Source organism: Pleurodeles waltl, chromosome 4_1, assembly GCF_031143425.1.
Source record: "Pleurodeles waltl isolate 20211129_DDA chromosome 4_1, aPleWal1.hap1.20221129, whole genome shotgun sequence".
NCBI classification, from domain to species: Eukaryota; Metazoa; Chordata; class Amphibia; order Caudata; family Salamandridae; genus Pleurodeles; species Pleurodeles waltl.
The window spans coordinates 772,321,629-772,337,311 of NC_090442.1; the positions used below are offsets into that span (position 1 = coordinate 772,321,629).

Here is a 15,683-nt window from a genome sequence, read left to right on the forward strand (position 1 = left end):
TCCCCATCTCTAAAAAAAATATAAAAAAAATAAAAAATTAAAAATAAAAAAAAATCGCCCTGGCGCCTAGAGGTTTCGAATGGCCTAAGATAAATTTGCCACCCCAAACCCACTGGGGAGCGACCCTTGCCTACGGGGTTGCTCCCCTTGCGTGACATAGGCGCAAAAAAAAAATCCCCAGTGTCTAGTTGTTTCTGCCCCCCTTGGGGGCAGATTGACCTATAATCCACTGATCTGCCCCCAAGGGGGGCAGAAATGGTCTAGATGCAATTTGCCCCCTGGGGGAGCGACCCTTGCCTAATGGGTCGCTCCCCATCTCTAAAAAAACAAACAAACACAAAAAAAAAATTGCCCTGGCGCCTAGAGGTTTCTGCCCCCCCTAGGGGCAGATCGGCCTAATAACAATAGGCCGATGGCTTAAATACATTTCCTTCCCTTTATAGCCTCTCTGGGCCTCCTCCACGTGATCGGAAGAGAAATGCTTTGCATTTCTCTTTCGATCGCGCTGGAAGCTGAGCTTCCAGCGCGATGGAGGAGGCCTTCTGTGTCAATCAGCGCGCAATCGCGTGCTGACGTCACAGTGGCGGTGGGGGGGGTAGGGGGTGGAAGGGGAAGGTCTTTCCCTTCCATCCCTGCCTTGGGAGGGTGGCGGGGAACCCCACAGACAGAGCGCTAGGGCTCCCTCTGGGCTCTGTGCCAAGGACGTAATGGTTACGTCCTGGGCACAGAAGGGGTTAAGCCAATCATAGGCTCACGACTTCAGAGAAGTTGCAGCAGAGTGCAAAATGTCACCAACTGGTGCAGCGGCACTGCTACAAAATGCTCCAGATCAAGCCTGGGGAATAATATAAAGGGAGAAATCCAAAGTTAAAAGTATCCCTCAGAATCCATCAGCCTTGGGGAAAATAAGAGGCACAGCAACCATTGCTGACAACAGTTTGCAGAGGGCATTATTCATTATCAAGGGCATTAGAAATAATAAAAATGTTTTGCCTTTTTTGTTTTTTTTGCTGGGTGTCGACGGGTCTCCCATATGCTGCTTTCTATGACGTTGTACGTAACTTGACCGTCATCCTCAGATAATTTTTTTCTTCTCCTTCCTTCATCTTGGTAGAGATAGGTGGGTCGCTTGTGAATCCAGAAAATTCTTCAAGCTACAAAACTACACCTACAGGTAAGAAATTTATTGTTTTGCAACAAGAATCTTTTATTGATTCACATGCTGTGCATAGATTTTGTTAGTTTTGATGTGGTGGGGTTGAAAATGGTCTTTGATTTGTAAACAGATGTTTTAGCACCTTTCGCCCCACTTGAGCTTCCTTGTTCTGCCTCTTCTAAGAAATGTTGTATTACCGGAGCTGTGAAAAAACTTCTTCCTATGTGACCTCTTGTGTGGGCTGCAATTGCAGTTAGTGTACTTTAAAAGATGCATATGCTAAGTTGCAGTCTAGTAGGTGTGTCAGATATTTTAGCATTGCTGCCTACTTTTCCTTAATAAGCCCCTTTTTTAAGGCACCAGTAAGATTATCTCTTCAATTTGGCCATGTATCACTTCCTTGTTTTTGGCTTTCTTGCCTCTCTAAGAGCAGCCATTATCTTCTCCGGCAGCTTTAGATGACCAAATTCAAAGTTTTCATGAGCCAGGCTCAAAATATCTAATTTGGGATGTAGCACCCTTCCGTCTTCCATTGACAACAGGTCTTGTACTAGTTCTATTAGCTCTGAAAACCATGTCTGCATCGCCCACTGTGGCGCAACTATTAATGGAGTAATGTTGCTTCTCTTGTATTTTTTGACATCTCTGTGTAACAGTGGTATCAGGGGAAAAGTATGTGCAAATATACTTAACCAGCTTATCGACAGGGCATTCCCTAAAGATTGGTAGTATGGTTGTCTGGATGCAAAGTCTTACCATTTTGTGCTCCTTGGAGTTGCGCATATGTCTATTTTGGTGTTCCCCAACTTCCGAAGATGTTTTGGAGTACTTTTTGATTGAGTTCCCATTCGTAGGAGAATGATGCTTGTCTGTTCAGTCTGTCCGTTTTTACATTATCCTTCCCTAGTAGTTGAACTGCAGTTATCTCCATTTGTCTTCGCATTGCCCTCTTCCAGATTATGTGGTTTAGCTTTGATAGGGCAAAGGATTGAGTCCCCCATTGTTTGTTGATGTAAAGCATTGTAGTTGTATTGTCTTTTTGGAACAATATTGTCTTTCCAAATATTTCTTACTGAAAGGCTTGTAAGGCAAGGAAGACTGTCTTTAGTTCCAAAATATTGATATGATGTACTGCATCTTGTTCCTTCCAGACTCCTCAGACTTTCAGCATGCCCCTGTGAGCTCCCCAGCCCATATTAGAGGCATCTGTTGGAATGGTTACATTTGGATTTGGCTGTGCAAATGTCCTTACTTGTGTTACATGTGAATTGTTTCACCATGTCATCTCCTCTTGCAGCTCCTGCATGACAACCACTAGATCTTCCCAACTCCATGCTGTTTGTGACCATTGGTTCTGTAGCCATTCTTGAATTGGTCTAATGTTTAATCACGCATATTGAATCAAATGTATATATGAAGCCATCATCTTTTACAACTTCCTCACAGTCCTGTCAGAGCTTGCCACTTGTGATAAAGGTGAATTTCACACGATAGTGACTGCATTTTCTTCTCGCTTGGATATAGCTTAGAGACTGTGCGTCACTGGGAAGTCATTTGTTGCCTGGGGTTGTGCCTACCATGTAAGGTTGTCCCCTTCACTGTGTTCTCCCCCAAAATGACTGTTGCCGTTGCTGTTGGAACGGCCAGTGCCACTGTGGTGCAGATGATTGGCTGCTTCCTTGGAAAGTCTGATGTGATGTGCCACTTTGGAAGCTGCCTCTCCCATGAGGCCTATGTGTTGCTGCAGTCCCTACTCCTAAGTTACCCCAAAACTGCAAAGTCCCCATGGAATTAGCAGTCTCATCGTTATTTTTAAGCTGTTTTAGTATGTCATAAAGCGTACTCCCAAATAGCTGCTCTACGTTGAAAGGGGCATTTATTATATTGGCCTGTACCTCTGGGTTGAACCCTGAGATTCTTAGCCATGAATGACGGCGTAGTGCGATACCTGTCATTTCCCCAATTGCTATGTCCGCTGAATCTAATGAAGATTTTAGACATGTTTTAGCAATATTCTTACACCCTTCAGAAAAGTTTGCAGCTCTCTTCCTGTATTGCTCTGGCAGGTGCTTCACGAGCTTCGCCATCTCCTCCCAGTGGCGGTAGGCATGCCTGTTTAGAAGGGTGTTTGAATTTGCAATACACCATTGATTGGCTGTGCTTCTTTCAAATTTCATGCCCATGAGGTCCATCTTTTTACACTGGTTGTCAGGAAGCGGCCCAGGTGCTGATGGGATGTTGGCCCTCTCCCCTGACACAGAGGTGATAATAGAATCAGCAGGCACTTTAACCTTGATGTATGCCGGGACCTTTGAGGAGTATTTGTATTTTTTCTCCACCTTTGTAATTACTGCTCTACAAGTGGCGGGCTCCTTACATGCCTCCTTTCTTTGGTCCACGACACAAGATAACATTGGTAGGAATTGATCCCTTGCTTGAGATGGTATCAGAATTTCCAGCAGAAAACATGACTGCAACTTTTCCTCCTCAAGCTGCACTCCATACTTGTCTGCAGACTTTTTAATGACATGGTTGTACATTCCAATGTCAACTGGAGGTGAAGGCCTTGACGGATAACAATCTACTCCTTCCTCATGGAAGTCCAAGTCCAACTCATGCCTTTGAATTTCTGCGTATTCAGAGTTTTCTGACCCCTGAAATAATCCCAGTCCTTCATGATCCTCTTCCTTCTCACAGAAGGTGTCTTCACTCTCCTCTTGAGGTTCAAGAGTCACAGAAGGTTTGATGTCTTTCTCTCCTTGGTCTTTCAGCTTCAAAGGTTTTGAGGAATTCTGTTTTATATTATTATGTTTAAAAAAATGATTTAAAGGAATTCTAAATTCTTTTGAGGATGCGTCAAAATCTTTCTTTTTCTGTATTAAGGTGGTCATTTCGGCCTTGATGCACCTCTTTTTCCGCTCGATCTCCGCCAAGCGTTCTTCCAGATCGAGGAAGAAAATTATTTTCTCATTCCTAGATCTATCTTGCTTTGACCGAAAAGTATCTCAACCTCATCCATCTTTTGACGAGTATGTCTTTTCAAGAGACTTTCCTCCTGTTGTGTCCCTTTCGAGGGATCCGAGGGGTTCCTGGTCTTGGGGCCAGGCTAAAGTCAGAATTTATTTTTTTTAGCCAACTAGGCTCCCTTTTTATGCCCTTCAGTCAGATTTTGGAGACTCAAGCAATTTTTTCGGTGCTACCTCCAGCCTCTTGTCTTTCTTGGTCGCCTACTCCTCAACTTCAACAATTCTCAGGTCAGCATCGGATGTTTCTGCTTCAGCAATGCTTTCCTTCTCGTTGCTTGTCCCAGGTCTCTCAGGAATGGTGTTGGTTTCTGTCCCTGTATGGCGTAGTGTGCCGGTCTCTGCATCGTCTCCCTCGCCTTCAGCGTCTTCGACTTGAATCTGGCACTGGCATTGCAGTCATCGCTTTGATGAACGATTGGTAGGCAGAGGTTTCAGTCCCGGTGTTGGTCCTTCTGCCAGAACTTGTGGCAGCAATTTGTGCAGGACTGGAATGGCATTTTTTCTATCATGTCAAAAAGGAAGCTGTCTGGACATTCCTGTTGTGGAAAACTTTCTCTTCACTCTAGGAATCTCCTCCAGTACCTCATCTTCGGTAAAAGTTTGTAAATCTTCTTCTGCAAACTTCTTTCACACTTTCTTCTTCCTCATGTTGGAGAGCCTTCGGCCAAGCCAGACCCAACAGTGGAAAAAAGGAATCTGAACATGGTGACCAAGTTTGGAACTTCCCCGGAAGGGTGTACAACGTCACAGGAAGCACCAAATGGGGGACCAGTCGACACCCAGCCAAAGAATACATAGAACCACATGAAAGCGGATGCTTCCAGGACCAACTACTAGATGGCAGAATAATGCACAGGATGTAAATCCAGAAAATATTCACGCTGCAAAACCCAAAAGGCCAGAGTACGCCAGGTAGCTATTTTATGATCAGAAAACCCTCGGGGCATGGCAATCCAGAAAGTGTGCTGTGGAAGCCACGCATGAGTACAATGCATTTGCTAATTACGTGTTGCTTTGACCGTAAATAATCTATGGTGTTTCACTACTGATACTGGCCAAAATATGGAGTTGTACTGCTTGCGTATGCCTCTTTTCTAGCATAAAATATGCTATGCCATAAAAAAGTAATTCATAAAGGACATTGAAGCTAAAGACACTGAGAGATGCCTTACTGGTTGTCAACTGAAATAAGAGTTATTGAATTACTAATTTAAGAGCCAGGGTTTTAGCTTCCCCCTAAAAATAAGAGGTTGGAGAGTGGAGTTGATAAGGATGTGTTCACTACAAAACTATCATTTTTCTGTGCGATGGCCGTTTTTGCACATTTAGGACCATCTTTAGAGGTTGTGTGAATTTTTGGATGTTTCCAGACTTTATCCTTGATTGATGATGGATCTCCAGATGCCATGTCTGCTCAAGCGACCTAAAAGCCTCTGTAACATATTTTTCTACATTATGGCAAATATATCATGTTTCTGATAATGATAGCTTTTTGATGGTGCCACTGGGCATCGGAGAGAATGGTTTTTGCCAAAGTGATGTGCTCAGAGAACAGTCAGTCTTTCAGTGACCTAGGGCCATATGTACGAACACTTTTTCCCACAGACATAGAATGGGTAAAGACCTTTGCTACATCTTGCCCCTAGTGTCACTGAAGGGCGAAACACACAATTTAAAGTAACAAAAGCTCACACTGAGCCCTGACCCAAACTAGTGGCATGTTCTTATGAACTGATTTGGGAATTTCTAAGCTGAGCATGGGTAGACATCCACACAGTTATTGGAATTTTCAGAATTGGCTCACAGGGTGAAAAATCTAAGTGAGAAAAAAGGATCCTCCTATGAAAAATGAGATTGAACCACAATCACAGACTATCTATTAACTTGCTGGAGTGGCTCAGTGGGAGGGTGCATGTGAATAACAGTTAAAAAGGAATTTATAGTTCTTCACTCACAAGAGCTAACATTTATCAGAAAATAAAACTCAGTTAAATCCCCCTAATAAATCTAGTTGAATGAATGTTATGGTTACAATACACAACCTATATATCACTAACTCACCAGTCAAGCTGAGCAAAACAAGCATAAGTTCACACAACGCACTGCTCATGATCTCGTACATGATGCTAAAAACATCAGAAAAATCTCATCAGTAACATCAATAAAGCTGCTAAAGCAACAGAGCACCGTGTTGCGAATCAAAGTCATCTCAATCCATCAAAATGATTTTACACACCAAATTTGAAAACCATCTGGTGAACTTAACGGTACAATGAAACTTAATTTAGCTGATTCAACATATACAATGGCATGTAACTGCTAACAGTTTACTACATAAATATCAAACAACAGCAAACACTTTTATACTGAAGAGCAAAAATACAAATGAGGATTTACTCCTAGTTCCATGGAGGATGTGGTGCTGGGAGGTGAGGGCGGTCATGTAATGCCAGAAGGGGCATACAGTGCCCCCAGTAAATTGATTAAAATGTCTGTTATCACCATGATGAGCAGATTCACCCATATATTTGCAGCAGCATTTTGGGCTTGATTCACCGCTACAGAGCAGATCAATTTTTAATTAAAAAAATATATTTTTACATTTATGTTGGGGCTACAGAATAGTAAATCCTGGAAAAATAAAATAATGAAATATAAATTACAGTGTAACTCAGCATGATCAAAGGCTTTGCATGCGACTATTGTGGGCACATGAGCTGCATGCAGGACATGCTTGTGTGGGTGGGACAGGCACATGGTTTCGCCTCTGCCCAATATCCAGGAATCACGACCTACTGCATATGGCTGAAAGCCGAGCACAGAAAAGTTTTGAGAGATGGGGCAGGGCACAGGGCTTGACAGTACCAGTGAAGACTACTAAACTTAGTTCTAAAAATACAGTATAAGCAAGCTAAGAGATATAAAAATGGTTTCAGGCAGTCCACACAATAAATACACTTCTACAGAAAGAGATACTGTGAACATGAACTGGGCAACTAGTTGTCTGAAGGCCAGCCTTCTTTACTAACCTGCATTTTTAGCGATGAGGCAGAGATGGAGGATGGTGGAAAAGCAAGGTCAGCAATTTCCAACTCTGGATCCAAAACCTGCAGAGAAGACAGAGACACTAGGAGGGTTGTTTTCAATGTGTAGAAGTGGTTGAGAACAGGACAGAGATATAGGGGCAGTGATGCCGTCTCAGAAACTGAACAGTATCCACAGCCGAGTCTTACCAGAGCAGGATGTCAGATGCTGTGCTGGAATAACTAAAGCTTTGGTCAGGATTGTTTAAGAGTGATCTATGTATATCAGTACATGAAAAGCGGTGTGCTACAAGGCTGATGAATTGTCAGATGCAGCACTGGAATAGCGAATGGGGCAGTAGGTTAAAACTGCAGAGCACTGGCAGAGCTTTGTCTGGAAACGTAAGAAATGTTACAGTAAAGGACTGATGTGAACAGGTACAGCTGTGTGTGTCATAATGAAATATCAGTAATTGCTGCTGCCATACTTTATTGTATGCTGGCAGTGAGAGGTGGGTTCTCAGTACTGGAATATCAATGGATGATGCAAGTTTAAAGGTGAAATGGCAGAGTTACACCAAACTACCAAAACTAGAATAACATATGATGCAGTAAGTCAAAACAGAGCTGCACTTTCAGTCACGTGTGATTCTCAGAACTAGAATAGTCAGCATGCGGCAGGCCAACTTCGTTGGCAATCCTATGTTGGTCCATGTAACTGTTTAGCAGAATATTGCAGATGCTGATTAAGGTGCTTTGGCTGTATGGTGTCTTGATGCCACACATTCAATTGAAAGGGAGCTGGAGTACAGGCATGAAGTACTTTGACACTGAAGAATATGGATCAACCTGTGTGGTATGTAGGTCGTGTGTAGGTAAGATGATGAGGGGTAGTGTGTGGGGAGAGGGGAGTGGTCTGTAGGTTACAGTGTTCAAGAATGCATTTTAGGACTACAGGATGGAGCTGCTTCGGACTGTAGTTGTAGAACAAAAACAATACAGACTGGACAAGATTGCAGGGCAGTGGGGCTTTCAATGCTAGAACATGTTGTGACAAGTCAGGACTGACGTGCACCATGAAACCAGTAAGGGCATTTGTGCTAGCATGATAAAGAAATAAAAGTTGTGAATATTCACATAACAGAGGACCCTTTTAGTTTTCCTTTAACAAATGCCAAATTTTAAAAGGAAAGGTGTGCCTATAAAAAATGTTCAATTGGGACATTAAAGTTTTTTACTGCAGCAGCAGAAGGGAATTATCAAAACAGTGTTATAATGTAAGGTGGCGCTATGCTCATTATATCTTTTTCAGTAAGACAACGGTCTTTCAGTGATGTGCAAAAATCTGTCTTGAAGTAGATGTAAATTGAGAAATATTAGAATTGTGGCACAAAAATGTAAAATTACAAAGAACTAGATAGTATGAAGGGTGAAACATGAGTGAAAATCCAAAGTGCTGACCAGTATACAAAAGAATAAAGAACACAAATGGTTTTCCATGCTTACCAGAGACAGAGCCTCCTGTGTGCGATGCAGGAGCGGCTCCGGAAGTAGAGGGATGTGAATGCATTCTGGGACCATCACTGTCCCTCCATCCAGGTCTGCAATAATCACATCCAGCTACAAGAAAAAAATAGACTTAAAAGCTTAGTGGGAGGATGATGATTTTTTGATTGGAAGAACTTAAAATTTACAGCGCAGACTTCTCATTACCCTCAACTTCATCTTTAAATAACCAGGCATTCAGAAATAAATCTAGTACTGTTGCTGAATTCTTGAACACTGACCATCGTAAAAGAAAAACTTATTTCTAAAAACTAGTGAAAAACCCTAATTAACTAGTATGCTTGACTCAGGCATTCACCTTCATTTTAAATCGAGCAAACATCTGTCTTTCCAAAAAAAAAAAAAATTATTTAAAAATCTTAATTAAAAAAACGTAAAAGGTGATGCAATTCACCGATGCTTTTTAATCAATGCCATTTTTATTTTAAGAAAACAGGAAAATGAAAGACAAACAACACTTTTAAACTACATAAGAGTTATACAAATTGTGCTGTGCGTTTCAAACTGCTGGCTGAGCCAGATTTCCCATAAGAAACAACCCCAGGCACTTGAATGCTCATGTTGAAGCTCTATATCCCGGTGTTATTGATACAATCCATTCTAAGCATTGCTGCAAAGTGTCCCCTTTTGGGGTGGTAAGCTCCAGTTTTTGCATTTCATTTAGGAGTCACCTGCTGGTAATCTCGAACTCTTACACTGGGACACTGATGTGCACATTTGAATCTGAAATAAGTCCACAGTATACGGTGCAAAAATACAGCCATGGCATGGAAACTTAAATGTCACTTGCAGACTGCAGCACCAATTATGCAATCCACTACAATGACATTAAAAACACGACTTCAGGCCTACCCTGTGCAGCATTTCAGCAGCTGCTTGAAAAATGCTGGCCAGTCCTGACAAAATAACTTTTTTGACAGGTTGGAAAACATGACTAAAAATATTAAATAAGTGATCCCTAAGCACACCTTGTTGCCCACAAGGGTAAGGTGCATTATATTTAATAGTGAGACATGTGACACATTAGAAGTGGCATGTTCCCCCAATGACTACGTCCAAAACAATATTGTCACTGGTCAGGCTGTAACTGGTACATAGGAAAAGTCAAAGTATAGATTGTAACATTTGACTTGTATGAGCTACAGACTCCATTCAAAGACTTGTTTTTATACTTAACAGAAAAAAATCTAATAGTAAAGTCTGATATTTATTAAATATATGGGATGTGCAACTTTTAGAAACTTACCTTAAATTTGCTGGAAGCTGCTGACTGCTAATATGCATTAGCTTTACTGCAACTGTGCAGCCGGTACCTGGAATGAACAGGGTGAAAATAGGTGTGAACACTGCTCCTAGTAGAGACAGTGGCCTGAGTGTGTGAAGGTGTCTTCTTCTCCTGGCAGGAAGATCAGTAGGGGTGAGCCCAGTAACTTAATTTACTTTGAAAGGGCCACAAGTAAATGTTAGGTGATACCTGGAAAGGCCTCAACTTTTGTCACCCTGGACACACTTCTGGGTGGGCACACAGGCTCTCACAAGATGAAAAGGGTTTCCTCATCTCGAATTCTGACAGTGAGGGGTACCGTGGGATTGTGTGCAGTAAGGGGAATAGGTATTGATGAAAGAGTGGGTAGGGTTGCCCCTGGGAACTTTTAGCAAATAGATTAGTTAGTGCCCAGGAGTCACCTCCACAAACTAGCTGATGCCAAGCATAAATTTGGCACCCTAAGGCACCTCGTCACAACACTTACTGGACCTGGGGAGGATCAGAAGAGGACTACACTTCCTGTATGTAACCTGAGAGGAGCCCTTGAGGACTGGACATGCTCACTTCTGTACCCAGGACAAAGAAGTAGCCTTCAAGTATAAGTTGACTGATGACCTGTGTGACTACAGGGGCACACTAAGCTGCAGGAGATATTTTCCTGAAAATGCCTAGTGGCAAATGGATCTGGACTACAATTTGCTGTTGAACTATGCCTGACATCTTGCGAGTCTCCAAGTGCCCATCCCCTTAGGACTTTTGGGGGGGAGTGGGGCGGGGCATAGAAGGGTACTCCTGGAGGTCTTTGGGCACCAAAAGAAAATTTAGAAACTTTGAAAAATGTTTACTCCAGAGCTTCACAGGGCCTGTGGGAAAAAGTCCCTGACCAACATTTTCACAAAAGCACCTACAAAAATCAACTTAGTCCCATTATGTGTTGGAAATTTTCAGCAAGAAATCTTTCAAGTTCCAGCAGGTCTACCCTGCTTCAAGTTTCTGGCCCAGAGTTCTACTGTGACAGCTACACTTTCAGCGACTGCTTGCCCAGTAAAGAATTTTCTTCTAAAAAAACTGACAAAGTGCCTTTCTGTATTGGGACTTGGAAATATTTAGAACTTTTTGACTTCAAGAATTTCTTAGGGATCAATCCACTTGTTGTATATGACCAGTGCTCCATTGTAGTCTGCCTCAAATCGTGCCTATGTTCCGGGGTTACTGATATAGTCTATTGGTGCTTTCTGGTGCAATTTTCACTTAGGGCCAGATGTAGCAAACTTTTGCGAGTCGCAAATGGCCCGAATCGCAATTTGCGACCCCGCAAAATCGGAAAAGGGATGCAAAAATCCCATTTGCGACTCGCAAAATGCGACGTGAGCCATTACAGACTCGCAAAAATAGCGACCCCATTTTGCGACCCGCTAATAGGAAGTCGCAATTTGCGAGTCGCAAACCAAATGCAATAGCCACTTGCAAATTGCGACTAGTCGCAAAAAGCCCATTTTGCACTTCCAAATTACCACTAACTCAGAGCAGGTGGTAACGAGAACCAAAGTATAAAAGGAGACCCAGAAGGCACCTGGGTTACTCAAGATGGCGGAGATATATGTGATAGGAATGAGGAGGAGAGCCCACGCCGCCCAGCAGAGGAGGAGGAGGAGCCAGAGACAGGAGAAGATATACAGAACCAGGCAGACACTTTTCCAACAAACTGAGGAGGAGATTTATGATAAATATAGACTCAGCAGTGCAGCAATACTAGATTTAATAGATTTACTCAATCCACAGCTACAACGCCAGACTGTGCGCGGCTGCGCCAACCCTATGCATGTGCAAGTGCTATGCTCACTGCACCTCTTGGCCTCGGGTAGCAATCAGGGGGTCATTGCTGTGGCAGGTGGGGTATCCCAAAGTTCACTCTCACGGTTCTTTAGGGCATTCCTAGATGCCTTACTCACACACATGTCCAGATACATATACCTACCCAGGAATGAGGCAGAAATCAACAGCACCAAGTTGGAATTCTACAGGATTGCTAACTTCCCCCATGTCATAGGGTGTGTAGACGGGACACATATGCAAATATGCCCTCCCGCAAACCTGGAATATCTGTTTCGCAATAGGAAGTGTACCCACTCACTGAACATCCAGGTGGTTTGTGACGCCCATTATGTTATCACTGACATGGTTGCCAAATTCCCAGGGAGTACACATGACTCCTACATTTTCAGGCACAGTGGGATACACCATCGCCTAGAACGTGGGGAGTTTGGAGACGGATACCTCCTAGGTATAGCTGAATACACCTTGAAGACATACACACAGGTCAATGTGGAAACCATCTATGCCCAGCTAACATTGTACAATTTGTGCCAAACAGGTGACACTGCATATGCATTACGACCATGGATACTCACCCGTACTTAACACCCAGCAATGAGACAGAGAGGCGATATAAAAGTGCACATAGGAGGACCCGAAATATCATAGAAAGGACCTTTGGACTGCTGAAGGCAAGATTCAGATGCCTCCACAGAAGTGGAGGTGCCCTCCAGTATTCCCCAATAACAGCTTTCAAGATCATTGGCGCATGCGCTATACTGCACAACATTGCCACCAGACGTGGGCTACCTCTCACCCCAGAAGACCCAGATTCGGAGGATGAAGAGCAAGAGCTACCACATCGCTAGCCTGGTGATAGAAGCATTGCAAATCAAGGCAGACAGAAACGGGACCACATTGCAAACCAATACTTTGGAAGGTACGTGCTGACTGTCACCACACTCACTAATGTCACACACACAGAGTCCAGGTGTGAATTGGAACTAACAAGTGATTTCATTTGTGCACCAAAAAAAACTATACACATTGACAACAGTTCAGGGGCTGTAAAAGTCCACCTGGCATGAGGACACATTGACCTCATGTGCCTCTATCCCAGGACAGTGTGGAGCTCATATTCTACGCCGGCCTCGGCCAGCATGGCTGGTACCAGGTGTGTCAGGAGTGCCCTGCCTTGCGCTTCCACTGCGCAACACCCTGGTGTCACTGGCTGAGACACTGCTGATGGTGGAGCCCTCCTTGCTGTCCTGCGGCGTGTCAGCCGCGCCCCTAGCCACCTGCCGTGCCTCCATGATATCCACAGCGTGGCTGAGACGTCCCAGTCCACGTGCCACATCACTGGCAAAGTGGCCTATGTCTACTTGGAGGCTGACCGTGCGCCTTGAAAGGCCAGTAGTATTCACAGTCAGCCTGACAATGGAGGCAGACATTCGGTCCAGCCTGTGCATTAGCTGCCTGTCACGACGCCTTGCACCCTCTCTCTCAGTTATGAGTTCTGCCACAAGTTGTCTCATGGAGAGTGCAAGGTCGCCGACATGTGTGTTCAGTTGTTGCAGCTCTGTATGTACCAGCTGCATACCACTGCTTTGGTTTCGCTCCATGCGCCGCATTGCCTCTGATATTCTACGTATCTCCTGTGTTTGCAGGTGCTGACGCCGTAGGAGTGAGGCCTCAGCTGGCGACATGGAGGCGTCCCCCGACTCTGCCGGCGGCTCTGGTGGTACATTTACACGTCGCCTGCGACGCAGTGGAGGCTCCGTGTCATCTACAGTGGCACTCTGGCTGGGACCAGGTGCTGGCTCACACACCAGTATGGCAACTGGTGCATCATGAGGGGACTGTGTGTTGGTGGTGCAGGTCTCTGTGGTGGCTGGTCCTGACTCGTCTGCAGGCTGGTGGCTGACCTGTGGCCCCTGGATGCTTTGGTTGGTGGTGGTGTCATGTGGGAAACCTGTGGGACATAGGGAACTGTATCTACCATCTGTCATCAACTTCCTAATAAACTTTTGCCTATCAAATGCCTACTTGACTACATTGCCCATAATGCACCATGCAGGTGGTTGCTACTCTGAAATGGAGCTATTTTGGTTGTGCATGCTACTGTGTACAAGGTGGGTGGGGGTATGGCATATTTGGGTGTACATGCATGTCTCATGGTACTCACCGGTTGATGGTCCTGGCTCTGAAGTATCCAGCTCTCCCATCCTGCACACTGCCTCTGGCTCCAGGGTTTCCTCAACTCTTTCCTCCAGGGGTGTGGGTGGTGGTATTGTGGACGGTCCCCCTCCAGTGCCCCTCATCTCCCGGAGCCGCTCTGCCACCCTCTCCTTGGTCCGGGAGCGCAGGTTATACCACCTTTTCTTCAACTCTTCTATACTCCAGTGGCTGACACCCAGGGAGTTCACCTTGTCTTGGATGTCAGTCCAGATTCTTCTCTTCTCCACCTCTGGCACACTGAGGGCTGCCCTCCCAAAAAGTTGGTCATGGTGCTGGCAGCACTCCTCTGTTAGCACCTCCAGCTCTTTCTCTGCAAATTTCAGTTTGCGCTTCCTTGGTGTCTCAGCCATGGTAGCTGCTGTTCTCTCTGTTTGCAGTTCAGCAGTTTAAAATGGGTGTGGTCCTCCCTCCTCCCAGGTGTATTTGTAAACTTCCTGGCTGTGATGTCATCATCAAGAGCCAGGAAGTGTTTTCCAGAGTGTTCTGCTGCACCTGCATTCAATTTGCGGCACAGTCGCAAATTGCGACACCCACTCGCAAATTGCGTGTTCATTTTTAGCGAGGTCGCAAAAAGTGACCTCGCAAACAGCAGACTCGCAATCTGCGGTGCGACTTCATTTGCGAGTCGCAAATTGAAGTCGCGTTTTCTTCTTGGATACCATTTAGCTAGTCGGAAATTGCGAGTCGCAACGACTCGCAATTTCAGACTCGCTAAATTTTTCCTACCTACATCTGGCCCTTAATTCTCTAAAAATACATATCTCCAGTTCCACTTATTGGATTTGCCTTTGAGGTAAGCCTGATTGCTTTGTGTCATGTTAGGAGGGCTTGAGCACAGGTTTATTTTGTTTAATTTTTATTTTATTTTATTTGCGTGACGTCTAGCAGGTGGTAGCCTTATCCTTCGAGGTGGACATTTGTCACCCCAAATAACAATCCATTTTCTTACAGCCATTCTCAGACTGGTCCCCTGAATCATGCAGAGTAGGGCAGTTGCTCACAAATATAGTGAGGATTATCTATGATGGAGAACCAGTGCTACACACAAGCACTCCTTACTGATATTCATGAGCTCTCAATAGATGAGAAAACTGAATCCTCACTAGCAGGAAACAAACTAAGAAATGACTTACGTGGCCCTTGGGGATGGGGCCCTGAGGGTCTATCAACGCTTGGGGAGGGTGGCACGTGGCCTCATGTCACAGCCTAGTAAATATATAACAAATGTATGAGCCAATTTGCAGGTACTGCCTCACCTCACGTATCTCTTCAACTCACATTTTCAAAGCTACTGTTGCTGGCTCTCCCCTTTGAAGGGTGCATTTTGGAATTACACTGAAGGGTTATATTAGTTTTCTGACAGCATAACTGAATACAGGAAACTAATCCCCTAGAAATGGACTGCTGAAAGCCTGCTACTTCGAAATTTATAAGACCAAGGGTAACAAAGAGTTGACAAGGTGTAGATTTCGTCGTCCTCAACAGATAATTTTGTAGTACTTTTTTTAACATCCTGTGTACCTTGTCCTTCTCCACTTGGGAGGACAGATAAGGTAAAAAGGTTGGAAATGAAATCATCTGATGTGGATTAA

The 15,683-nt window shown here is 44.3% G+C and overlaps 1 protein-coding gene across 11 annotated transcripts in view; it reads right to left on the bottom strand.

Annotated features, from left to right (window-relative positions):
- Positions 1-15,683, bottom strand: part of SBF1 (SET binding factor 1) — a 1,129,538-nt gene that overhangs the window by 758,863 nt on the left and 354,992 nt on the right. For all 11 annotated transcript variants that reach the window (XM_069229431.1, XM_069229429.1, XM_069229425.1 and 8 more), the window contains exons 9-10: positions 8,712-8,825; positions 7,212-7,289 (exon numbers count right to left, since the gene is read on the bottom strand). In XM_069229431.1, coding sequence (XP_069085532.1) covers positions 7,212-7,289; positions 8,712-8,825 — 192 coding nt within the window. The remainder of the gene's footprint in view (positions 1-7,211; positions 7,290-8,711; positions 8,826-15,683) is intronic.